The sequence below is a fragment of the Fulmarus glacialis genome, unplaced genomic scaffold (genome assembly GCF_000690835.1).
Source record: "Fulmarus glacialis isolate BGI_N327 unplaced genomic scaffold, ASM69083v1 scaffold6458, whole genome shotgun sequence".
In the NCBI taxonomy this organism is placed as follows: Eukaryota; Metazoa; Chordata; class Aves; order Procellariiformes; family Procellariidae; genus Fulmarus; species Fulmarus glacialis.
In genome coordinates, this window is record NW_009231538.1 from 224,812 (window position 1) to 252,123 (window position 27,312).

The window sequence follows — 27,312 nt, forward strand, 5'->3', positions numbered from 1 at the left end:
TTTGTCCTTAATTATAGGCAGTATTATGCTGCCACAGCAACTAGGAAAGCTTAAGCTGCCCTAAGATGATATAAGATACTGCACAATGCTGCATACCCTGCCCTGTCTCCCATCCCCGCATAGCGCCATGCTACGCACGGGTCATGTTTAGTCTCCGGGGACAGCTAGCAACCACATTCCAGCAGCCACGGCATGGCACCGGCAAGACGAGGCAAGCCCTCTGGTGGCACCCGCTCCGTCTCCATTCGCACATCTGCATGAGGCTTTCTTGCTTTCCCCCGCTCCATGCAGAAAAGAAAAGGGGGCCAGGAAGGCATCTCCTTCTCCAGCACCATGCAGCGGGGAGGACAGTCTGCAGGGACGAGGCTGCTCCAGCCCACCAGATTCAGAGGAGGGATTCATTAAGGAGAAAAGGCTAATTATATATCTGGCTCCCCCTGGATGCTCCACTTCATCTGCACATCTGTAGCTCTCCCCCAATCCGCAGATTGCTCAGCCACCCTTCCTGACGGGTTGCAACAATGATCAAATGGTAGCAAGAGAAAGTGGGGCATTGCGGGGCATTTAACGAAGATGGGTTGATGCACCGAGCGGCTGTTGGGCTGCGTCAATGCCAGCGAGCCATCACGTCCCTGAAGAGCCCTGCAGCTCCTGTGATACTGCTACAACACTGCGAACTAGGGACAAACCATGAATGGGGTTTTGGGTATATCTGCCCAATTGGGAAGAGCTGGTACCTTGCTTTCCTAGATAATTAATTCAAATTTAGTTTTCCCGCATCACCTCAACATAGGATTTCTTGGGCATGGGTTGTGCTTTATGAGGAAGCTTTAACAACTGACGCCGCTTCTTCCCTTGACCTGTCATTCACCAAGAATTTACCACGGTTACCTGTAACTATAGCAAGCACTTCTGTTTCAGCCTCACAGACTGGCTGAACTACCACAGGTCAGCACAAAAAGGTCTAACTCAGGATCCAATGAGTCACACATTTTCTTCACCTTTTAGTGAACTATACTTATTCATAACCCAGTTATCCACTTTATCTGTCAAAGAGATTTAAATTGTGCCAGCTCTGCACAAAGCCAGGATACCAGTGCATCTCAGCAGGGTACAGGGCAAAAGTTTACAGCTATTAAATACAGAGAACTAGTGAACTACATTATGAGCTTAGCGGAAATATAATTCTTGCTTTTAACAGGACAGAGAATGACAGGCTGAAGTGATTTAGTTAGAAACATCTTAAACATGGCAACTTAAAAAAAACCCGCATGTTTCATTTTTTTGTGCTTTTTTCCCCCCACATTAAATTCTGAAAGTACTGATAGTCATGGAATAATCAGGTTTAACAGGTTAGCAGTAATAGATGCCTCAAGTGTTCCTAATACATCATAATCTTCTTTCACAGAATTTGCATCACTGTCAAACCAAACTACTGATTTTCAGTTGATGCTTTTAACATGTTTCTATGGTTACTTTCCAAGGTCTCATCACAGAAGCCTGAACAGCAGTTCAGAAAGACAAAAGGCATTTTGCATCCTTCACCATATTAAATAATTTATGAAAGTTAAGGCATCCTCATGGAAAAAAAAAATCATAAAAGAATAGGTTTTGAGGTTATTTTCTCAGCAACAGTTTGAAGCACAGTAAAATCAATATCTCTACAAAAGCCTTCAAGAACTAGACTATTTAACTAATGTTCCATATGGTACAAAATGCTAAGGAACACATTCTAAGTTTAGATCTATATGCACAAGCTTACATGAACTGCATGAATGGACCTTAAAGCAGAATATGTAGACATCTAATTTGCTGCTGTCAGCTTCACCTTTTAAATCAGGCACGAGGCATTGTCTCAGAAAGTATTCTAAATCTAAAAAATGCAAAAATAAAACTGAAAAAAATGAAGTAGAAATGGTAATGACAGCCTTTATTATTTCCATCACTTTTCATACAAAGTCACACAGATTTCATCTGTCCCCGAAATGTACAAATTTTGACTAGTGTAATGAAAGCTTGTACACAAAATATCTGAATTCTCTGCCTACCGCCACACTAGATCAGAGTTTATTGGAACTAATTGAAGTGTCTGAGGCTTGGAACAAAAACACATTAGTCATTTAGTGGTTGTGCTAATATTGCTATGCCTGTCCTGCAGTTTCATTAGATACAGACTGCTTCAATACCCTAATCATATGCTCAGTCACAGCACAATCAGTACACAGAGTACTGACAAGCTGTCCCACCATGCCTAAAGCTGATAAGGTGTCTGCTCTATGAGTAACCTCAATTATTGACTATATTTTATGGTCAATCTAATGACCAAATGCTTATCAGTGAACCATCAGGTGCCTGTAATAGGATAGTGACCCTTAGTTTATATGTACCATTACTGCTCATTAGTGAATAATTAGATTCTTTAATCCACGACTCACAGGCATTGAAATACGATGGCATATCCTGAATCTAGAAAAAGACAACTATGCTTATTTTAACTCTTAAGATGTTCAATTACATTACTCAGAGATTGTATGTTATACCTTGTTAAGAAAAGCTGCTTGTAAAAAGCATATCACGTGTAATGTCTTATATCATGTCTAAATTGACACAGCTTTCCCCAAACATGCAGGAATATGACCAGAGTGGAAAGATAATGGGTGTGATTCACCACTGTGATTCTCCAGATTTATTAACTTAAATGGTTTTAATGTAGCAAAGCCCAGCAACACTGCAAATCATTTAGAAACCTGAAAACTAGTGAGTGCATAGTGAGTGCTATGTTTGGAAGGCTAATTTGTCAAACAAAAGCAGGTGGATGCAAGGGAAAGTAGCTGCAACTATACAGCTATTTCCCTGCTTCAAAGGCTGCAGTCCCACGGCAGCAAGTGCAACCCTGTGACCGAACCAGTTTGAAAAGATGTGAAAATAACCCAACATCAAACAAGATTAAAATTTAAGAAGGGGGACTTCATACGGTTTGTCTTCACCTCAACGTGCTTGCTTTTATACGTATTTTCTTCTCAACAGCTTTGATTCCCCCTAGCTGCCCTGTCACTGCTCAAACCTTCCTTCCAGCTCACCCTTGTGCACCGAGGCCCGACACCCACGCTCTCACCCAAACACCGTACCCCCACCCAGCAGCACAGGCGGTGCTGCCACCGCTGTCACCAGCCACCAACAGGCGGAAATGGCACGTTAACGGTGATGGCTTTCTCGGGGGCCTTGATTCTCCTCCCAAGGGAGTGGTATTTTCTTTTTTGGCAGATAGCCCATTAACCTCTTCCCAAGTGCATGCCCACTCTCCTCCTCCTCCTCGCTGCCCTTCTCCTGCCTGTTCTTGGAAACACCATTTCCTCTCTTCCCCAGGTGTCCAGGTGACAAAAAACCCAACAGCTTATTACAGCTTTATACCACAATATGCCAATATTTACTTAGCTGCAAGCACAGCCCACAGAAGGGTCCTACAACTATCTCACATATTTTCACTTAGTAATATAAAGTTTGTTCAGGTTCCTTATACAAAAAAAAAACCCCTGGAAACAGGTATAAAGTGTGGAGCACTAAGGAAGGCACGGCTCACATCACACCAAGGGACAAAGCCCAGCTGCATTCTTCTTAAATCTGAAGAATGCAAGATTAAACTTCTCCTCCTGTATTGTAAGGGTAAACTGGGAGCCTCTTCACAGCCATCCATGCCCATGAGCTGCGCTTTTTGCTCGGGCTTTCTTATTCTATCAGTGACCTACTGAGAAGCTGCATTTTCTGCTAAATCCTCTGGTCCTTCGGTAACATGACCATCGAGTCATGTCTGGCAATTTGCTTGTGTGACACAGTCAGATGTTAATCAAAGCTTTCTTCCTTCTATGACAGATCAGAGTGAGGAAAAAAGCTTAAAACCGATTTAATTTCTTAATACGCTTCTGTCTGCTGGCTCTAATATTTGGCTTTGATTTTGAATACTTAGCACTTCCATGCTAGACACTCTGCATTTCTAGGTAATGAATAAAATACTTTTTTTTTTTTTTTTAAAGCAGAGCATAATTAAGCTTGAAGAAATTAAATACGACATTCAAATGAGAAAGAGCTTTGGATGAATATGTAGATTTTGCTGCACATATGCTTAACAAAATCAATGCATTCACTGCAAAGAGTATCTTAAAGATACTTATTTTAACCATGGGTACCTCTTATCACCAGGTAAACATTTTGCTGCAGCTCTTAGTTATTATTTTCCAGGTGAGGACATGAACTCTCTGTACGGTCTTTTGAGTTTGTAACCTTACAAACACAAAGCTATGACTCTCACCGAGGAACAAACTGCCATAAAAAACCAACCAACCAAAAAACCCTGCGCAGACCTCCTCCTTTCCCAGGCACAAGACAGCCCACAAGCAAGAGTCAAAGGGTGTTATTTCATTGAATAGAGACTATAGTTTTAATGTGAAAAAGACATTTATTTGCTGCCAGGAAACCACGCCACAGCCCAAAAGCTAATTGTGCTAGGACCTGTACAAACACAGTTAATGCTGTTTCATGAAGAACAAGACTGGAATCCTTTATTCATGTGAAAAAAATCTGTATCTAGTGTTGTTGCTGCTAAGGAAATCACAGACGCAGTTTCCACAAGCACCCTATGAAGGCTTTGTCTTTCAAAGTAACTAACACTGCACCCCAATACACTGAACGTTAACATACATGCATATTTTTGCCTAGCTACGTTATTTCTATGACAAAACAGCTATTTTCCCAAGCTAAAGTCCCAACCACAGCCCCTTTTTTCAAAAGGGTTCTTGTAAAAAGATGGAGGTACTCAGTAGATTTGGTCAAAGAGAGGGCAATGATTTGGAAAAAAAAAAAAAAATGTATGTGTGTGTGTGATTATCAATATATCAATTGCATTTACTCCAATAGAGAACAAGGAACAAAATGTGCCAGGCTCTGCATAACGCAAGTAATACACTGGCCCTGCTATGAAGTTCAGAATTTAAGTGGCTGAGGAGAGAAACATGGTAAGGAAAGATTCAGCAAATACAATGAATAGGGACTACAGCATAACACTAGTGCCATGACTCCTCTTTCATCTCTAGGTGCTTGCTGTGAGAGGATTAGCTGAACAGAGAGGCGAAGAGAAGTGGATGCTGCTGCAAAGGATTCAAGGCAGGGATGACCTTCTTCCTCAATGTGCTCGAGGCTGGATGGTGCAAAGGAAAAGAGGAGACGAGATCGGAAAGGCTGGAGCCAAGAAGCTTGATATCCCATCAGTATTGAACAAAAACAGCCAAAACTGTTGATATCCCAATACTTGTGGTCCCTGGATAAGCCGCTTCCACCCCAGTTTCTGCCAGCATCTGTCTCTCACTCATCCTTGAAGATTTCCTCCTCTTACTCTCCCCTCCTGCTGAGGACTGCTTGAGGGCAGGAGGAAGACTCAGCATGGAAACTTTGACCCGTAAGGTCCCCATGGCAGGAGGAGTCGGAAGACAAGAAGGAGCAATGGGAGAGGGAGCCTCTCCTGAGATTAATGCTGATGGTGGTGGAGCAGCCTGGCCAGGACTATGCAACGGTACCCACCTGAGGACCTGCTCAACACAGTTACGACTGCCAGGGATCAATAATGGATCTCTTTCCCCCAGCCTTTGTGAGAATTTCTGCGTTTCAATTTGTGTTTTTAAACCCAGTCGTAACTGAATTTGTTTCTTGAATGCTTGCTTTTAGGGAACCCAAGATTCTTAGACAGGCTCTGGAATACTGAGAAATGAATGCTGAAATACATTAATCAGCAGTGGGATGAAAGATCATGAAAATGCTACAAAACTAATTCAGATAACTGATAACTGTTAAAGGAAAAATTTATTTCTCACTTAAGTCTCTCTCTCCAACAACAACTGCAAAAAAAGAAACAGAAGTTCTTTGTGCAAAAAAATTTCAACCAGCCCTGTTCTTCCGTTAAAAAATTGAAGAGAATCAATTTTGAACAGAGGAAACATGGGTAGGGAATAAGCAATGTACTAATGGGTTTTAAAATGTTTTAGCTAGCACATAGCTGCTAAAGCTATAAAACTCTGATTCACTCAAGGCAAAGACAGATTCATGAGAAGCAATTAGGGCCTGATCCAACGTACAATGATGTCATTTGCAGTCTTGCTGCTGACTTCAGAAATCTTTGAATCAAGCCAACGACAATCACTAGTAAGGATCTGTCGCTTTACAATAAAACCAGAACTGAGTTTTGCTGACCAGTGACAGAAGCATCACCGAGAGAAAAGATTTTGGGTCTTATTTCAGATTATTAGGCACTGATTTCTTTCTCTCAATTGCAAGGAGGGTATTTTATTTTCTGGATTCCCCAGTGAAAGTTGCGGTCTTTACATTTGCTCACAACATACAGATTCACACTGAAATAACTGTGTTCATAGCCACAATATAAAATACAGTAATGAAAGCTGGGCTGCTCTCCAGTCTAGGTGCTTTAGAGAGGATTCATCTGTCCTTATTTAGGTAACTGAACCAGAAAAAGAGGTGTCTGAGCTTTTCCCCTTATCTTTCCTCTCCACTCTCACTGACTTCAGACACCTGTCTTAAAATGAAACAAATCATCCTTTGTAGGCAACCATTTCTCTGTGTGGGCTTTAAACCTGCAGCACTTAGCACAGAGACAAAACACTAACTTACACACACCGCTCTTGGGGCAGTCATTTCCCAACCTCTTGTGTACAGACAGACCATGATATGTAGGCATATAATGCTTAAGACTTGCCGTACTACGTTCTTCTAAAAAACAGAACTTGGGAAGTTGAGCTCCTTCTGAGGTCAGATTGTAACTTACAGTAAATGTCATTTTTTTAATGGTGCAAAACATTTTAAAGATCAAGGAAAAGGAAACAATACAATTACCACCATGATTACATGATAAGAAGAATCCTCACTCAGTGCATAAATCTGACTTTAATGCCATTCACAGACATACATTTTTCAATATTGTCTCAAAATATGTTCAGTTCTGAATTTAAAAAGAAGTTTGGAATGCAAGTACAAAGCCCTGAATTTTGTTGTTTTAAATACCATCTGCTTGACAGCTTATTGCATTTAATCAACATTGCTAATTACAACAAACATTTCACAAACAAAACTAACATATCGTTTTTGTTGTAAGACCCAAGAATGGAAAAAAAAAAAGGTTGTTCTAGGCTACTGCTAAAAAAAGAATGTCTTAAACTGTTTTAACTGTTGTTACCAACTATGGAAAAAACTGTAATTTGCACGCAGAGGCCATACTACTGAATAAAATTCTAACTTTTTTAAATTTAGATCTGAGTGAAAAAACCTTGTTACTTCAGCTTCTGCTCCAAGGAAACCTACAGAATAACAGACTTGCTACAGGTGGAAATGTCCATTAAGGACTAGACAAAGACCAACACACATTTTCTTGGGTTTTGGTCAATAGATGTCTCCAGAGAGAGAAATGGGGCATCACCATCACATCCCTGCTGCCCAGCGGCAGTGGGAAGCCACAGTCACGACAAGGTGACCAACTCCACCTCTCAGCAACCAGCACCACAGGCTACACCTTCTACACATGGCAAGGAGACTCAACAGCATGTCACAAATGTTTGAAGTCCCATGAGCAGTTACAGAAACCAGAAAGGTGAAAAACTACCTTATGAAGAAGGAAGCTGCAGCTGAGGTACCTGCCGAGACCCCGGCTGGAGCAACCAGGCTCTGGGAGGCTGCCGAGCCGCCTGCTCCCGCGGGGTCGGGGTTGTTCTGCCCTGAGCTGATCTGAACATTGGGACCATCCCGGCCACTTTCCGGTGCTGTTTCTGCCTGAAAAAAATAAAAACATATGTACAGGTTAATACACTTGCTGAATGGCCATGACAGGGAGAAATTTCATGCAGCGCTTCCAAAGAGCGTCTTTGCGAGGGCGAAGGTGAAGATAGCAGTGGCTGAGGAGTGACAGAGCTGGACAAGAGTACCGCAGTAGGTCCTGCAACAGAGAAGGTAAAAACCATGACTGCAGCAGACAAGCAGAATAACACAGAGACCTTTTGTGATGGGTAATGCACAGCTAAATAGTTTGACAGGCATGAAGAAATGGAAAACGATAAGCAGAACCCTTTTGTTTTAGAGTGTTATTTGGGAGCTGGCAGAACTGTTTATCTGGTTCAGTTATAACTGTCAGGAATTATTTCTCAGTGGCACATCATCTGCAAGACCTATCTGTTTAAGAGGAAGTAACCAAACAGTCACATTTGTAACATGTTTCCACATGAATAACCCCAAGAACTAAATAAAAAAAAATTGATTTTTTAAAACATATATACAGCCCTGCTTTTCAGCATTATCTATCTTAGCAGCACAAGTACACGGCATTTTTGTCTCCTGCAAACCGTTCCAGTGGAAGAACAGGAGTGCCTGGAGATGCACCTTCTCCAGCATAATGCATCTGCGGTATCTGAGACACAGTTTGGAGGGGGCGGGGGGGGGATTATTTTGGGATTTTGCCAAAATATCAGACATCTGTATTGTGAAACTGTGTCATGTCGGTATCTTCATGCTTAGGCCACCAACTCTTTCAGTACCAAGTTCAATTAAGTCCCATCAGTCAAATGCTCATTGACAGTGCTGGGAAGGCCTCCTTTTAGGAAGAACCTGCTCTATGTCTAGAAGTACTGAAGATTTAATTAAAGATGACACCACCATAAATATTTGTCAAAAGAGTTAATTGCTTCATGTATGATAATATATGATGTTTCTATCATCTGAAATACTACTTTGACATTTCCAACTAATTAGCTAAAATAAATTCCAGAAAAGGAGACAGCCTTGCACAAACGCAATTAAGTACTTCCTGGGATGCCACCAAATTTTAAATTTTGTGCTGCCATAGATCATGTTTTACAACTGCAGATATGCAGACATGTTAATAGGACCTTCCCAGTTACATACACACCCTAAATTTTCTCATACACTGACAATCCAAACAGAGTTTTTCTCATGAGAACGGAGGCAACCCCATTATTAGGTATTAAGTAAAAGAAAACTCTTGTCAACCGAGCAGAGCTCGACTGGTGCATGAAAGGCCGTCTGGAGTTTCATCTGGACTCATTCCCATAGGTTGAGTGCTGAATTCCCCGTTCCCAGCAAAGTCAACAAGAAGAACGTGCATCCAGCTCTTTTGAAGGTCTGCTCTTTAAAGATTAATACTATTATCAGTATTACAGAGTGGCTGACTAATGCTTTACCATAGACTGCTACACAAAAAAGTACTTTTATAGAGCTCACCTAAGAGATCTGAGGCTGAGACATAGAAGAATATTCATGCAAATTAACTTAATCCTAGCAAAGCTACTCGTGCTAGAAGCCTAACTGGAACCTTTGAATAACCCTCTGCAAAACCCTTTGCTTTGTAATACAGGAGTCTCAGGAGACCTAGCGATGCAGGCAAAAAGGCAGTGACTAGCACTGCTAGAGGTCAAGACTGGCACAAAAAATGGTATGCCAACAATATGAGCAGGTACTTAAGTATTAACAAATTGAAGCGACAAATGTGTGGTGGTGACCTACACCAGCCATGGAAAGTATATGGCATGGAGAAGACAATGCAGACTGGGAAAGATCCAAATGTATCATGTGAACTTCTGAGTTACATGAACTGATGCAAAGTACTAATAATAAGCAGAGCTTACTACGGACTTAGCAATTTACAGACTAAGAAATCTACACCAGAAACTCCGCAGGGCTCACAAATTGGCACGCCAAGGCGCTGCCATCCACGGCAGCCGGTGGCATGATGGCCAGCAAGAGAAGAAAACCCTACCAGCAGCCACAGGCAGGTTAACATTAGTGTTTGAATACTCCCATATGTTCTGCCAGGAAGAAAACCATAACCCTCTGTCACGTGTGATGTTGTCTCAGACTAAAAATTACAGGGTCAAGATGACTTCCCAAGACATATTTTTCCATTCACTTTCAACAGGGGCTATATTAGATGAAAGGACTTTGAAACAAAGAAAATCACGTTTGAGCAAAATATTGAAAAAAGAAGGCAGAAGCAGCAACGTGTTTCTAAACAATCGTCCTTTAACTAATGCATAATCTGAATGATGGCATAATCTAAAGCTAGATATGAAATCTGCAGAGTTAGCATGAAACTTCAGTGAATTTTACAGCAAAGTGTAACAGATTTGTAAGAACTGACTGGAATCTGCTAACAGATCAATTCCTGTAAAAGCTATTCACACTTAACAAAAATATTAGCAATGTATAACATACATTCCTTTTTTACCACTTTTTAATTTCTATGAAAACTTAGAAGCCTACATTTCTAAGAGACCAATGATTGTGGACGTATCAGGCATCTAACTTGAAATATCTAAGTCAACCCTGATATTTCAGATACAATGGTTAATATACTTTCCAAACCAACATATCTAAGTTGGGTGTCTGTAAATTGCCATTCCCACATTAGACACTTTTGAAAACTCAAACTGTAATTTCTGACTAAATTTGGAAGTTTTATTCTCAGTTCTGTGCGTGTGTGAAAGGAAGATGAGGGGAAGCCAAGGAGAAGGCATTGATTTTTGTAAAGGGGGAAAAAGTGAAGACATACAAGATAAAATCATTAGCAGACTAGTGCAGAAGACAACCCATGTCTTTTTCATTAAGTCTTTGACTACCCAATTAGTATTCTTAAACACAGAGGTAACATCAGTTTTGTTGCATGGTGAGAAGCTGAAAAAGCCCAAAACGAGTTCTTCCAAGTTTAGGATTCATTTCAGGGACTGCTTGCACCATCCAAAGTGACAGCATTTTCCAGCACAACCATGTTCAGCTCTCCCTGAGACAGCTACATCTCTCAGCTGATGAGGGGGGCTCCGGTATGAGGAAATTTGTCAGGTCCAAGTCATTTGCCCTGAGGCAGGAAAACTAAAGGCAAGTAATGGGACCCTCCGGGGCACTCTGGTTTGTCACACCACGCTTTCAGCTTGCGTTGCTTACAGCTGCTGAAGGGGTACAAATAAGATAAGGGAGCTTTGTTTCTAAACTAAATGCAAGAATTATTTCATGCATCTCCCTCATCTCAACCCATGCTCTTCTGGGGATTGTGTATGGGAAATGTAATTCTCTAGAGGAATGGGAGCGTGACTTTTTTAAGCACACAAGTCTGCACAGGGAGACTCCAGTCTGCAGCTGAGAGGGAACTGTGCTTCACCATTTACTAAATTTTCATAAATCACTCATGATCAAACACAGAAATCACAACCTTGTCACTATAAAGTGTTACTGACTGCATTGAATATTTAAAGTGTCACAGGCCTTCGCATCCAGAGATTAATGTTTGTTTTAATTTTCTAAGAAAAGGTTTGCCGGACAAAAGCCATTAACCCTCTGGAAACCAGCTAATCCTCAAAGGAAGGATTTCCAAAACTGCTCTTTAGGACCCCTTCCCTCTACTCGCTCCAAAGCCACATGAAAACTGGTGCACAGCAAGGACAACACTTGAAAGTGTCACACCAGGCATTTTGCATGTGCAGGAATGACCGATGTCTCAGTGCTTCGTATCGGTGCCTGCGTCATGGACGGGAGGGTTTTGGTACCGGGTCCCAGCGCCCATCCTGAGGACATGGGAGCAGAGCTAGACATGCTGCATTTTGGCTGGCAGCATCCACACACGCAGCTGAGGCTGGCAGGGCCACAACAAGCAGTGACAGCATGAGTTGTTCCCAGTTAAGATGGCCAAAGGCTGGGGGAGAGGGCAGGAAGAGTCGGAGGCGACCTGACATCCTCAGGTGTGGAGGTGTGCTGGGCAGAGCAGGGGCATCCCCTGCCCTGTCCCTGATTCCCAGGACGCAGGTTCCCTGCTGTGACCAGGTGGCAGGAAACATCTGCCCAGGTTTAAACAAGTCAGACTAGTCCAAAATTACACTGTAAAGAAGTTGGCCACAGATTAAATTCCCAGGTACACAGTCCACTGTCAGGCCTTTACCATCTAAAGGACAATTACAACCCCAACAAGCTCTTTACAAGTTTGAAGCACAAAGCCAAAACCTAAGCCATAACGTTTCCAGTTCCCTGAACGTTTCCATTCTCTGGACATTGACCTTTGTCCAGGGATCCAAAAAAGCCAAGCTAGGTGCTGCCACTTTGTCTCCGTAACTCATGCAAAATATGTGCCTGGTGACAGGCAAGAAAAACATGGGAATATAAAAATCTAGAGAAAAATACATCAATCCTGGGATTGCACTGCGATGGTAAAAGAAAACCAGAGGCTTGGATAAAGCTGCAACAGAAAGTAATCAGATATGATGTCTAAATATAAGTATCAAGAACAGATTCACAGAAGAGGGAATGGAGAAAATTACAAAAGTGTCAACGAGTCTGATACACATCTGTGTAATCAGAGTCAGAACTCCATACAATTTATTTTATTTAAAAAAATTGGTCCCATAATGAAAGCATTCAGCAGGGCTTCAACACTGAATTTCAGGTGAAGCTCTAACAAGATCAAGCCTGAGTCTGTACTGGGGCTTTTTTTTTTTTTTTTTTTTTTTTAAAGTTGTTCTTACCCCCTTCTGACTAGCAGGCAGGCATACAGAATTTTAGTATTTGCTTTAACTTACTATATTCCTCTTTCAGACTGGAACGTCACAGCCAATTAAATTGTAAAAACTGCTTCATCTAATGATTTTGCAATATATTACATCTACTGTTTGTATATGATAAAACAATAATTTTCCCCCTAAATGATTCATGCTAAGACTCTTATGACCTACTACCACTAACTGGAACAAATGTGACGTAAATCTCTATCTGGATAATGCTCATACTATAAACCCTTCCTTCCCGTAAGCATGGGTAAGTCCTGCATACGTCTTCTATGTGAAATGTCTCCTCCTCAGACTGCCTAGCATTATGTAAAGCTAACTGTGCAGTATACGCCAGGTTGAAGTGTTCTGGATAAACTTTTTACCGCCTTTTGACAATGTTTCTGCCGGGGCTCATTATAAAATAACTAAGGCATTTTATAACTACAATACACTACTGTAATTTTATAACCTGCAGCTGCAATGTGGTAACAAGAATGCCTAAACCTGTAGTTTCAGACTTTTATGTGCATCTCATGTTCAATGTGAATCAAGTGCAGAGCATAATATCCCTTCTCCCAAAACAGGTTTTCAGCTACAAGAGCTGCTAATGCCTGGCTTATCATTGATCTAACAGAGAAGTAGAATTAAATAGAAATAGGAGGGCTCGTCTGCTGTCACAGACTGGAAAGTAATATAGGACATCCAAAGACAACCTCAGGGCCCTTGCTTTTTGGATTAATATCTGAATTACTAAGACAGGTTAAGGGTTTGGATCTTCACCACCAAAAATCACCAGCAGTCTGTGCTTCATGCACGGAAAGGACCTCATCCTTCAACTGCAGGACACATGTACCCAGCTGCATCCAGAGCTGATGCCCTTGGCTAACAAGGATGGAGAAGAGGCAGATTGTTCCCCTCTGACCAGGGGCTCCTGATCTCACCTTGGCCCAAGATCTCTCCTAAACCATGCCCTTTGGTCCCTGAGAAATGCATTAAGGTTTTGGGCAGGTCTTAGGCAGGCCTCCTTCGTCTATGAAACACCCATTCCTCCCGTAAGCCTGCCCATGTTCCCAAGCTGGAAGGTCTCTGCAGCCAGGGCTCTGGTAGCACAAAGATGCCACCAGGCAGCGATGGACCAATTACTTCACATTTCAGCCACTTGGGACAGTGGTACCGAAAGAGGCAGCAAGCGATTTTTTTTCCTTCTTCACAGCTATCTGACCACCAGTCACACAAAGGTCACCCTCCTACCTGCACATGTAAACCCACCACTTGGAAAGTCAGGAGGACATGAAAAAGGGCTATCAAGAAGGACGTAGATCCTGCTGCATATAAACACTCTGAAATTGTGACTTTTCACGTGCAGTGGGTTTAAAACAGCCAGACTAGAGGAACTGTTTCTTCTAGTGCCTGCAGGCAAACATCAGAAAGTGTTGCCCAGAGCCCTCCCTGCTGATATGTATTACAATAGTTACAGCCTCCAAAGCCAAAAAAATATAGCTGTGTATTGCTCAGGGTGTTTTAATTTACCATTGTGGTCAAAATTAAAAATGAATTGTTTATTCAAGTGGACAAATATACAGTTGAATCCCTGCTTTTTGTCAGAGGCTGATACGAGCAAGTGAAGGAATTCATTAACAAGCTCATAATAATGCAAATTGCTGTCAGCTTAGGATTGGGTTTCCTACAAGAAGACAAATGCTTTTCCATTAGGACTGACTTCCACAGGCCAGATGCGTCCCTAACAGCAGTGAATCACAGGACACGTACAGAACTTTGAATCGGGAGAACTTGTGTCGCTTTCCTGACTCCACAGCAAAATTTCTCAATTACTTTAGGCAACTCAACCAAAATCTCACTGTGCCTTGATTACTCTCTATTCAGCAAAATGGAATAACCATGTTCCCAAGAATTCCAGGTCTTACAATTTTAGTACAATCATTATATTGTTATAATGATTGACATAAAATGTCAGCAAATAAAGGCAAAGGTGGACAGAGACTGTCATACCTAATTTCTATTTCAATCATGCTTGAACTGCTTATATATTAGATGTAACTACTTTAAAGAGAACATCCGTTGGGACCAATCTGCCTGACAGCTACCACATGCAAGGCACCCATTGACTAGTATCTTGCTTGAAGAGGTACAAGACCTCATTATATGAAGGGAAAACTAGCTCTTTAGTACACCCAAATCTAGAGAACAAGGTTCAATTACAGGCAAGCTCATGAAGCAGCATTAAGTTCGCAAACACGGGACAGCTCTGACTACGTGATCGTTGTTGAAGGACCTTCCAAATTAGGGATGGAGCTGTGCAGATGCTGCTCTTTCTTCCTTGTGGCTGTTCCCTGCCGACCTGCTGTTTACTCCCCGTGTGGAAACCATGTAACCCAGATGCACAGACATGACTCACCATGACTAGAGTGAAATCTCCAAGCCTGCAGATGTCCCAAAGCTCTTTCAAATGGCCAAATGCCATGCCAGTGATGAGGAACTCCAGAATAACTTCCCAAATGTGAGTGGGCAAAGAAGTGTCAGATGAGATTTGACATAGATAACACCATGTATTTAGGGAAAAATAATCTAAACCACACCTAAACAATGCTGAACTCAAAACTGGCAGTTACAACTCAGAAGATCCAAAGGTCGTTGACAGTTCCTCTGAAATCATTGCCTCAAGATGCAGCAGCAGCCAAACAAATTTTGGACATCACAAGGCAGGGCACTGAGAGCAAGAAGGAGGGGGTCCACATACTGAGTACCAGCTGCAGTCCTAGTCCTGCATCTCAAGTGAAGTAAGGGAAAGGACAGAGCCAAACAAGTAAATGGTCAAGAGGATGGAGTGGCTGCCCTAGAAGGAGAGATGAAAGAGGCTGGGACTCTGGTTTGTAGAGGGGAAGGCTGAGCGGCATCTGACTGAGGTTTACAAAGTCATGGAGGTGGTGGCTAAGCTGAAAGAAAGCGAGTGCTTCTTTGCACAGGGATAGTGAATTTGTGGAACCTGCTGACCCAGGAGGCTGTGGAGGCAGAGTGTCAGCAGGCTCAGTCAGGGATTAGACAAATTCCTGCACAGCAGGACCATAAACAGATACTAAAGGGAACAGACAGCGATGTGTCCCTGAGACTTCCCCAACTGTACATGATGGAGAGTACGAACAGACTGCAGAAAGCAGCCAGGCTCCATGGCTCTCCCTAAACACCATTTCCAACTCTGCTGCTGGAGACAGCCCTGGGCTAGATGGGCTGCAGCTCAGACCCAGTAGGATATTTCTTATGTTCTTATCATTCCCATACAATCTTTTCACTAGAGTCTTTCTTAGCTTAACTACTAACAGGAGCTTGCGCCATTCCCATAGGCCCCCATGTGTACTTCAGAGTCGTCAGGAGAGGTTGGTGAGACTCAAAGGGATGTCTACACAGCTACTCTGCATGGACCAACTAAATCCAGACCCTTCCCAAGCCAGGCTCACAATGGCTGCTCTCCCCTTCTTCATCCTTCCACTGCCACCTACACCCCTAGAATAGCCAACCACCTTGCCCAGCTTTACCACCGCGACTTCTAAGAAGCAGAAGGGGGAGGTTCTGAATGGTAGATCCATTATCTTTGCCTAACACCACCAAAAACACAGCAACAGACTCCTGCCTATGGCACCTTTCAAATGCTTCCTTCAACTCAGGTATCAGAAAAGAACAAACTCGTCCAGTTTTGAGAGAGTGGCAACTATGCAAACCCAGAGGAATTAATTCATAAGCACTTGGGCACCAAACAAAAGTAGTAATAATAACAGGTCAACTCTGGAAAATGCCTAACCACAACATCAGTTTGTATAATAATTTATATGGACTCACTTGCCTAGAAGTGTTTCACGCTTGAATCTTACAAGTACTGCTTTCAGATTCAAAGCAAACCTCTAATTATTGATCCTTCGTTACACTGGGAAATTACCTCATTGTAGTTTTAAAGTTCTATTTATAAGTCTAATAATCTCATCATTGATTACGGTGACTGTATTCTAATTATAAATCCATTATCTCCTCAACAATGAAATAAAATCAATAATGCACGTAAATGGGAAAAAAGGAATTTAAATGCATACATTAATGTCATTTCAAGTAGCACTATTTTATGCACCATCTCTAACAAAACTGTGTCACATCATTAGCAATAATGTGAAAAATCTTTTTCAATTAACAGAGCTGATTTGATGCTATGTTCAGTAAAGTGGCAATCCATTCCATTAAACACACACATATGAAATGCTTGAAACATCTATGAACTCTATCTATACATCATAAATTCTCTCCCAAGTGCTGAAACAGAAAAGTAGATACATTTTCTATTGATGCTTTTTAAACCTCCTTTCAGAAGCTACCACCCAGGGCATTTCAGTGATTCCAGCTGCAAGTAACAAAGAGCATCGATATTTGCCACATGCTCAGCCGCTCATGCCACAAAACAACAGGAGATGCTTTCGGCAATGCTCACACTGTGCACAGCTTGACTACCTGGAGTCCCACGACCTCAACATGCCATCATTCCAGTACACAGCCTGTGGAGCAAATGTTAAATTCAAAGTGCTTTCCAAAAAATCTATGATGTTCAATCCTATTTTACACAAGCAGGACGACTGGGCAATCCACACTTGCACCCAGCCATGCAAATCAGTGCCTTCCATATGGCATAGAGAGACCACTGCAAGACTTTCTCTCCACCAGCCTGCACACAACTAAGGTCTGAGCTCAGCCTGAATTTATCTGGTTTCTCTACTGCATTAACCTCTGAAACCAAAGGGCATTATTCAGCTGCAGCTCACCCTTAACAACCCATGTAGCCAGCGCAGAGCAACGGTAGCCTCATAAAAGCACTTCGACATCAACTATATAGAGTCTTTCTCAAATGTTGGATGACGCTTCTGAGCTCCAGCCAAAAAGTATGAGCCTTTCTTGTAAGTGATTTCTAGTGTTGGGGTGGTGTGGGATGAATCGATTAACAATCGGTTCACTGGCGAGTTCATAGTGGAGCACATGCACAGTATAAATGGACCGGCGGGAAGCAAAAGAAGCTGAAAGTGAACTGGGTGAAGAGAAAAGGCCATCCCAAAGAAACTAGTTCAATGGCGAGAGTAGAAAATTTAAATATTTGGGGTAAAAAAAGGAGGGGATTTTTTCTCTTACTGTAGCTTATCATACACTTGCTGGATGAGAGAATGATCTGTGGGCCAAAGGTAAATCCTGTGGATTATCATTTGCACATAATCTCTAAAGTCTGCTTGTCTTAAACCTACCCCTGATGAGTACAGGTGAAGTCTGGGCCAACATTCTTTATTATTGCTTGTTGACTTCAATTGTCAACAAAGGCGAGTATGGACTTGTTTCCCCGTGAGAGCTGTAATAACAACTGCTTAGCCTAGAGGGGTGAAGGATCAAAAGAACTGCTTTCAGGTGGTAATTTAAGCCACAAGAGGGTCTGAGTCCTGAGAATAGTTACCCTGTCCCACACTGTAAAACCAATAGTATGGCAGAAATGTCAAATACACAATATGAAGAGATGCAATCCACACCCTCACCTAAGAAAATGCTCATTTCCATCTCGTAGCCAATACCTTTTCTGTCAACTCTTAACATTTTTCCTAAGTCACTCTGATACCTGGGGATGCTTTCAAAAGTCACCTCATTTTCACCTTCAGCATCCTACACTGGGGGCAATCTAGAAAAAAAGAGCATGAAGCCCTCGGCAGCTACACAAAACAGAGGGCTACGTTTTTATCTGCGTGTGTAAGGCTGAATTTCCAACCCACACTTTCTAAGTTGGTCTGCTACCTGGCTGCTGGGGCAGGGTCTCGCTGACTCTGAATGCAAGGTGCCGGTAACAGCGTCGTCCTCCCACATCACACCCCTCCCTCTGCATTCGCTGAGGCAGCAAAGTGCGATGCGAGGCCATACTGCCCAGCCGAGATGCAACAGCCTCAGGAAAAGTCTTTTCCAGGCGGCTATAAATTAGGTTAGTATGAGAAAAGCATTTAGTAACTTGGATCAAAAGGTTTCCTTCTGCTGTTCAGACTTATTACAGAGAGTGACCAACACTAGCTTTGAAGATTTTTTTTTTTGCCACCCCTTTTCCTTTATGTACTTCCTCTGCAGAAGCAGCAGCACCAACACCACTAAAGCTAAAGGGAAAACAGAAAAGCCTCTATGCAACCCCGGCCCCACCACCTGTCTGGGGTTTGCTGTTGACTTCTGCAGAGCCAAGGTGTTATATGTAGAGTCTGAGAAATGTCCCAAAGCTCAAAGTCATCCAGATGTCTCACAGACAAGATTTATGGTCAAAGCACTGCATTTTAATTGTTTTGTTACAAAATATATCTCACGCATTGTATCAATAAAAGGTCACTGAGAAAGCTATCAAGAAGGATTTTAAAAATTAATTTAAAAATCCATTTGGTATGACATTTATCAAAGTAAAAAAGTAAATGCTGGAAAGCAAATCTTGTCATTCTTCTGTTTTCCACAGTCAGCTTTTTATTGCATCTTCTAAGCAAAACGTTAAGTCATCCTTACTATAAACAAACAAAGAGGATTTAAGGAAGGTCAGAGGCTGAACTACCCTCAGATGAATCCATCTGGTTTACATTAGGGTAAGCAGGAGACTTATTCCTAAGAAGTACAGGAAAGCTTGAATTTTGACCAAAATAACTTTCAGAGATTTTTCACATAAAACAAATGAACGTGACTCCTTTAGCTTTAGAGTATATGCACCCATTTACACATGCTACGGGTGAACCCTCCCTCTCTGAACCTCACTGAATCAGGCCATAAACTTATACCTAACTTCAAATTTGTGAATGCTCTCAAGGGACATACATTGGTCTATTGATAAATTTACAATTTTATATACACATGCTTTAAAAGTTTTACTTAAGTCACTTTCAGTTTTCCAGTGCTCCAACTTTTCCAATTTACTAATGGTGCATTTTTAAATATATTTTTAAAGCAACTTAGAAACTGGTAAAGATTCAAGGAGCCACAATATTTTGCCTTATAACCAGTACCATTTGTATATATTCGAATTAGAAATACAGTGTGGCAAGGATTTCATTTTGCATAAGATGAAAGAAAAAGCAATTTGAAAACAAGCTCTATTTCACTGTGATGTCTTTACAGCACATGGCACGGCTGCTTTACCACTTTTATGCGGTACGTAACACTGCATACTAATAACACAGCCAACTGAAAGCATAGAGCAAGACCTCTTTTTTTCCACAACACACAACACATGCAGATACTTCTAATAGGTGTACAAGGTATTTTCAGTGATTTTAATTTTCTACCTCTCAGTCAGATTCCAACACATTTAGGAAGCCTAAACTCCCCTTGCTCCTCTGCTTCTGTGTTAAACTGAATGGCAATGCTGAGCACTGCTAACATGTTTTTCATTTGAGTAGTAACCTTATATTCACTTGTCAGGTCTAGAATTAAAAACATCAATATAAAACTATTTATTAATTAAAGTTGTCAGTCATCCACTACAAATCAGCTGTCTTACCCAGAGTTATACCAGCTCCCTCCCCTCCACAGTGCTCGCTGTCTGGCCAGACTACTTATCACTGCTACCGGTGATTATTTTTTGTGATTTTTCACAACAGGCCACTTGGGTAAAGCAGCTGATTACATCGTCACCTTTTGCACCCTGGTTGCAATCCCAGTCTTCCCCTCCCTGGACCTTCCTCTGGATCCTTAATTACTGTTCCTCTTCACGGCTCCCGAAGCCCACAGTTATTATTTTGATTTGAGCAGCACCCACACTATGCTTCAAAGACACATTCCCGTTCAAAAAATTTATAATCTATATAATGGATTTTCATACTTGAACTCCAAACATATATTAAAAATTTACGATGTCCTGCACTTCTGACCCCCAACATTCAGCCCAGAAGTGTTTTCACAACTGTCAGTGACATTACAAGGTAATACATGCAAGTTTGGGGAGGGAGAAGAGCAGAAATCAAGTCATTTTTTTTCTCTCCGCAGACAATTCCACTAGCGCCACTATTAAAACTAACCATAAATAAAAAACATGGAACCTGGAGAAACGTGTGTAGGTACGAGGTGGTTTGGCAGCCATACGCTGGGGTGTATTTTCACCCCTGCAAGGCACTGGGCACACAGCACCCTGCACGGGCCACCCAAGCAAGGGTTTGCTCCGTGTCACCCACCTGGGCTCTGTGACAGGCATCTTTGGCGGACAAGGCAAGCCAAGACAGACATCCAAGAGATGAGAAGGACAAAGCACCTCTTGGAGGTGCTCTCCCTGTTCTATGAAGGAAGACTCGGTAATTAGCTTAGAATAAACACCTGTCTTTTTGGCAGCTAAAAGTAGTTGAGACAAACGCCAGCCTTTATCTGTATCTGTCTTCCCATCTAGAAAACTAATCACGTTCACTCTGGATGGAGCACCAAGTTAAACCACTGAGACATAAAGCGCTTGGATAACAGTTTCCTACCAGGGAGTTCAGCACTTGTTTCAAGAACAACCCTTTGGTAAGAAAACAAGGCAAAATTAGAGATTCTGAGTGAAACGGGGGTATTTACAGAGTGGTCAAAATAACTTACATCACTACTGAGAGTGTAAACTCCCAGGGGAAGGGACCATCTTTTTCTTGTGCATTTGTGTGGTATCTTGCCTCGATGGGGGCTGTAGACTCCAAGCTGCAGTCGTATTACACACAATAAATAATACATTCAATGCTGTCCTTTCTACTGCAATTCTTCCTGCTCCAGAATTCCTCTAGCCAGACCAGCTTCACCCCACAAGAAGATGGGAAAGGTTACTAAAGATAGACATCTCCAAAAAGTATGTATATCCACAGCTCTCTCCTGGGCTAATCTTAAACCTAAACCCTGCCTCTTCAGGAAAGATGTCAGGGAAGAATAGCCAAAAAAACTTCAGGAAAGAATAGCCAAAATCAAAAAATAAATAAATAAATCAAGAAAACTTTTCTAATGGGAAAGGAAGTTCAGACTTGACAATCAATAGAAGTCAGGGAATCCCAGTCTTTGCAAAATTATAAGATGAGGTGAGATGAGCATTGGACAAGAATGTCCTGCAGTGATGCTAACCTAGGCAAGGGCTAGACTAGCCAGTTCCTGAAATCCCTCCAATGCTATTTCCTCCAACACCTGTGATTCCGCTGGGGAAAAGCCTAGGGGAAGCACTTTCTGCCTCATCCACCCAAATAGCTTCATCAGACACAAGGCTCTTAATAGTACAAAAGGCAGTAGGAGAATTCAGACAGACACAGAAAGCACAATCTAGGCAGAGATGCATAACAGAGTAATTTGGGCTTAAATGAATTAAAAAAATTTGAAAACAAAAAAAAAAGAGAGAAAACAACTGAAGCCTACCTTCTCTCCAAAAACTGCTTCTAAATCTAAACTGTCCTTGCAGATGACTGGATCACATCCAAGCAGCCTGCAACACTCACAGTCTAACAGTGTTTGTCCTTTCATTAAAGGTCACTGTTTTCCAGGCTACTGAGTTTCTTTGCACATTTCTAGATCACACTTAAGCTCTTTTGCATTATACATATTTTTCCTTCACAGGGATTAAATGAGGCAACTCAGTTTTATCTTAGAATAATGCAGTGGTTAGGGAAAACCACATCTATCAGTCAGCACGGTTAAGCAGGAAGAAATCTGGAGCTAGCTGTTAGTGAATTATTTAAGACAAGAATAAGGGCAGACAAGGAATGAGCAGAGAAATGGAAATACTTTGGCTTCCAGAGAGTGCGGGCTTCTTAACCCCGTAGCTTTCCCATTTTTTTCTACATTTCTGTCATATACATTGAATTTAAAAGGTAATTAAAAGATAACATCATACATTGGCCAAACTGATCCCTAATGCATAGAGCAGCATTTTAGAGAAAAGCGCTCGTAGCAGCAGTTCCTCATAAACTATGAAGAGCTGAATGGGCCATTTTTTTCCCTTTTCTCAATGTAAAATCAGAGAGCAATCTGACATCAGTGAAGATTCACTGGATTTAAATGGGGACCCCTCAGAGGTGGGATGTGTGTCCATTCACAAATTTCCATATGAGAGAGAAGTATGGAAGGGAGGAATCACGTCTCCAAGCCTTTTCTAGAAGGAAACACAACAGCGTGTGTTTCCTTCACACAGCTGTGAAAGTAATGTTATACAGCAGCACTCTTAAATATTTATCTCTGACGATCTTGGAGCTCAACCAACTGAAGCTACCAAGCAATATTAGGTAGTGTTTATATTCAACAGCACGTACGGCATTATGTTAAATTTAAAGCTGCCTAGCACTGACATACCTGCTGTTGCAAGATCTGCTACAACGCCTCTTAGTGAAAACCATGGCTTCTATTTGTACACATTTTATCGTTACTTACAATCCCCTGTTCACTACCATAGGAAAACAGTTTAGGAATAAACCTTAGTCAAAATCAGTCACTATATCCTTCTTCTTAGCACAGTTCTATAGATAGTCACAAAACTGTAATGAACTTGCTTTTAAAGGTAACACGCACCTCTATAAAGCTTTTTCATTTCCCATAAGAGTGCTTAAAATATACACAGAATACAGGAAATCAACATCAATGCTTAAAATCCAAGTGCAATGACACTTACAGGCGTGTGGCTCTGAAGCAACCTTCTGAACACCCTCCCTTACAGCAAACTGCTTTGCAGCACATCTAACCTGAAGATTAATGTTCTCCATCACAGTGTATCAACAGCATCTGCTGAACTGAACACAGCCTTCGAAGTTCAGTGCTAGACTTGAGGGTCAAGTTCATCTTTGATATAATCCCATGAAGCTCCCAGAGTTTCACGTGTGACAAACTTGGCCTTTTATGTTTTTCTAAAGGGGTCACCAGGTATGTGACAGCCAAATAACATCACCTGCATACGTGAAGCTAAAGTAGGTGCAAAAACATCTGAGGAAAGGATCTCACCATCTGAGATAAGAAAGCACATTCCCTTTGACATCTGACAGAACACCGTTCAAAGCTCTTTTTCAGCTCTTCAGCTCTTGAAACATGGTTTAGAATACCATTAGCTGATTCCCTCTAAGATAAACATGTATACACCTCAAATTTTATCTTTATCTCTCTGTATATCCACACACATGTAAACAAAATTCAAGCATCTGAATTATCGCTACTTACTAGACAAGCCTGAGGCAGGAAGCTGTTCACCCTGGAGATACTCCACATGCCCTCGAGGTACTGCTGAGCTTGGATGGTGACGGAGCTCAGAGCCCCGCTGAGACCGCTGGGGGCCACCGTGACCTGAACACTGGAGTTTGGAAAACTGCCCGTGCCTTGAGACCACCCAAGTCCCTTCTTCCTCTCTGCCCCAGAGAAGAGATTCGGTGACTTTCCAGGCTGCCTGCCCACCTGCCCAGCAATGAGCGGCAGGTCTCTCTGGGAAGAGACCGAGACCATCCTGGGTACCATGCTGGTCACTGCCCCGGCGCTGGGTGGGAGGTCGGGCACCTCTGGGTAGCTCGCTTGATTGAGGGTGTGCATCATCTGAATGGCTTCCTGCTTCAGCTGATTCAAGTGAGTGGCACAAGTTTCGCATCTGCTCTCTCCTTCATTCCTGTTTTTCTGTAAATAGTCAGGCACTTGAAGCTTGTCAAAAATTAAAGCTGATAATCGTGGGTCCTAAAGAAGGGGGGAAAGGCAGAAAAAACATACTGAGTTAAAACAACGCAGAAAGATAAAAAGAAAGAAAAGGAAAAAGACAAAAGTTCTCTGGGATTTGCTCTCCACCCGTGGAAGTACTTTAAATCTGTTCTGGTAACTCTCGGCTTTTTCCCCCCCAAAATACCCTAAAAGACTTGCAGGTCACAGCAGATTAATAAACCATAAGTGAGTTCATTTGTATGAGACCCAGCATGAAAATTATCATCAGAATTAAACAGTGGAGCTGTGGTGTACTTGATAACAACTCATTCTTATAATTAACTCTCCTTTGGAGACATCTAACATGCCTCTGTTTCCCATACTCAGGAACAACGTTAGTTGAGATGCTGACCCTACAAATACCATGATGCGCTTCCTTTGCATACCGCCACCTTAAACCCAGGAAAATGAGACTTTAGAGTATTTGAAAAAATTAGTGCGTGACCTGGTAAATGTTTTGTTGTCTTCACCCTCAGAAATGATTAATCAAATGGCATAAAAAACAGTTTACATGGTGCTGCCCACAGCTGGCTCCTCTGCTAGCGAGGACCGTTATTTCTGATCTTTGCAACCCAGATGGTCGCAATATTCCCTTACGCTACAGTTGCTTTGATGAGAAATAGATTTGAGCCTACAGCCATGTGTGAAGGTGTGACAATGGGCACACTAAGAACCTGATTTAAAAGCAACACCTATTTTGTTTCCACAGAGCAATTTTTCCTCCCCTCCCCCTTGCTAGTTCATTTTAAGGCTGTCCAGACATTTTAAAACCCAGCTCTGCGTTTCCAGTTCAGAGATAGAGTTACCTATCTCCTGCAACACACAAACACCTTCCCATCCCAAGCCTGCTACTGTTAAGATTAGTCAAGAGATTAAATCCAGCCCTGTTGTAAACCTGCTATCAAGAGTAATGCCAAGCAGTAAAACTGACCCAACTTCACACACTCTCATTGAGCTCTCTAAACAATTAAGGTTTTAATGAAATCACAGCGCAGCCAAAGGTTTATTTGTATAATTATTTTAAGTGAAAATATTTAATTTGCTTGTTAATAATGAGGGCACACAAAGTCAGCCATCCAACATATGCTGGGGGTATCCCCAGATCAGTACTCATTTTTAAAAATGTATTACTTTATGCCAAGCTGCAATTGCTCTCTAGGAAATGAATGTCCTATTAGAAAACTAACTAATTCTGGTTTTAATTACAACACACATCAATAAAACTCTTTTAAAAAGTCTTGGCATTGGTTCTTTGGCTTTGCTTATTATTCTCTTTCAACTGCACTATTTCCCTTTGCTCTGAATTCAGAAAGTCCTAAAACACTGCCTAACTTCTGCAGCAGCAGCACAAAATTTAACTCATTTTCAGTTTCTGGACTAATCCTGCAGTAGTTTTTAATCTATCTCACAAGACACAGTACAGTGTTGATAGAAAGCATTGTGAGTATATCTAGCATCACATCATTCCACAGCCAAAAGCCATTAACAAAAGTTGCTTTTTCCTCAGTAATCCAAATTATTATTTACCAACTTAAAAAAAAAAAAAAAGGTATGTCTCAGGCTAAGGGAAATTACTTCTGCTGCTGACTGAACAATAAATTGCATTCACATTAGTGAACCAGTTTACAAAATCCAGTGAAAGACACTGTTCCATTTTTGTCTCTTTTCTCTTTATTGAGGTTTAGATCCTGGTAAAAATGCCTTTGAAGTTCCACCATTTGCTTACCCTCATGAGCAAGAAAATTCTTTCCCTCCAAACCTCCCAGAAGACGATAATACTAAATTAACAAATATTAGTTAGGAAAAAAAGGTAATTAATATTTTAGAAACTTTTTTCTAACCCTTCAGCAGAAAGTGCTATTGATTAGACTTAAAAAAATACAAAAACTCAGTGCCGCGAGCACTATTAAGCCTCAGGCAAAACAAACGCCACACAGTCTATCTCCCAAGAAAAACAAACAGCACAGCGCTCTGCAGAAACCTTTCCAAGGGAGAGCCCTCTGAGCAAATTCTTGCCGAGGCTGACACACAGCATCTATTCAAACAGCCCCAGAAAACAGCACCTTCCAGCGCTGGGTGCCCCGTCCGCGGCCAGGCACATCCCTGGGCTCGCTCCTTTGATCCAAGTTGGGCACAGAAGGAAGCACCTGCAGGTCCCGACTGCGTGAGCCTCATCTGGCAATGTTTAAAATTGCTATCAAATGTCAAAAGTTTCAAATAAGCAATTAAAGCGAATTACTAGGTGCAACAGGCTTCTCATTTAAAAGAAATGACTTCTTTTGATGTAAAGAAAATTAATGACCCCAATTCTAGCTCCATAAACAGAGTTTACAGCGTAAGGCAGATCAGAGTCAGGCCAGTCTTGCAGTTACAAGGATGCCATATTAAAGGAGGGAAAAAAAAAAAAAAAAAAAAGAAGTTATTTATTTAGAAAATTACACAGAGCAAACCATATAAGCACATGGTATGCCAAATTTAAACCTTCTAATTTATTTATAGCGTAAAAAAAAAAAAGCCATCTCATTTCCAGTGCTTGTATTTTGCCAAGCATTTACAAGGAGCCTTTTAACCCACTCATCCAGCCTCTGTGATCCCCAGTTCACATCTGTGGCCGTCCTCCTCCAGCACCTCGCCGAGGGCCCAGCTGTACGGTTAGATTACTTTTATTTTTCCACTCTGTGCAACAAAAACACCTGGGCTAATGGTTGGGCGTGAAGGGCAGAGGAAACACAAGTTACTGTTAAAAACATTAACCATAACTTAAAAGTTAAGCCAGCCCCATTAAAGAGGTTTTACTACCCGGTGACAACGCCGGGTCCCGGGGAGCCCCCACCTCGGCAGCTCGCGCCCTAACAAGGCTGGGGTGGAAGTTACACTCTCATGTTTTACAGAGGGAAGAAATAAAACTTGAGTGACCAAATGTGTTAGACGCACACTTGGGGGGGGGGGAGCAGTTAAGGCCACCCTTGTTACGGCTCCCCCCGCAGGGGGGCCAAACCAAAAAAAACGG

General features: G+C 41.8%; 1 protein-coding gene across 1 annotated transcript in view; it reads right to left on the reverse strand.

The window, feature by feature from the left end:
* Positions 1 to 24,686, reverse strand: part of KIF26A (kinesin family member 26A) — a 67,186-nt gene extending 42,500 nt beyond the window's left edge. Inside the window, exons 1-3 of the mRNA XM_009584618.1 lie at positions 24,666 to 24,686; positions 23,781 to 24,281; positions 7,658 to 7,824 (exon numbers count right to left, since the gene is read on the reverse strand). Of these exons, the coding sequence (XP_009582913.1) occupies positions 7,658 to 7,824; positions 23,781 to 24,281; positions 24,666 to 24,686 (689 nt within the window). The remainder of the gene's footprint in view (positions 1 to 7,657; positions 7,825 to 23,780; positions 24,282 to 24,665) is intronic.
* Positions 24,687 to 27,312: the final 2,626 nt, after the last annotated feature.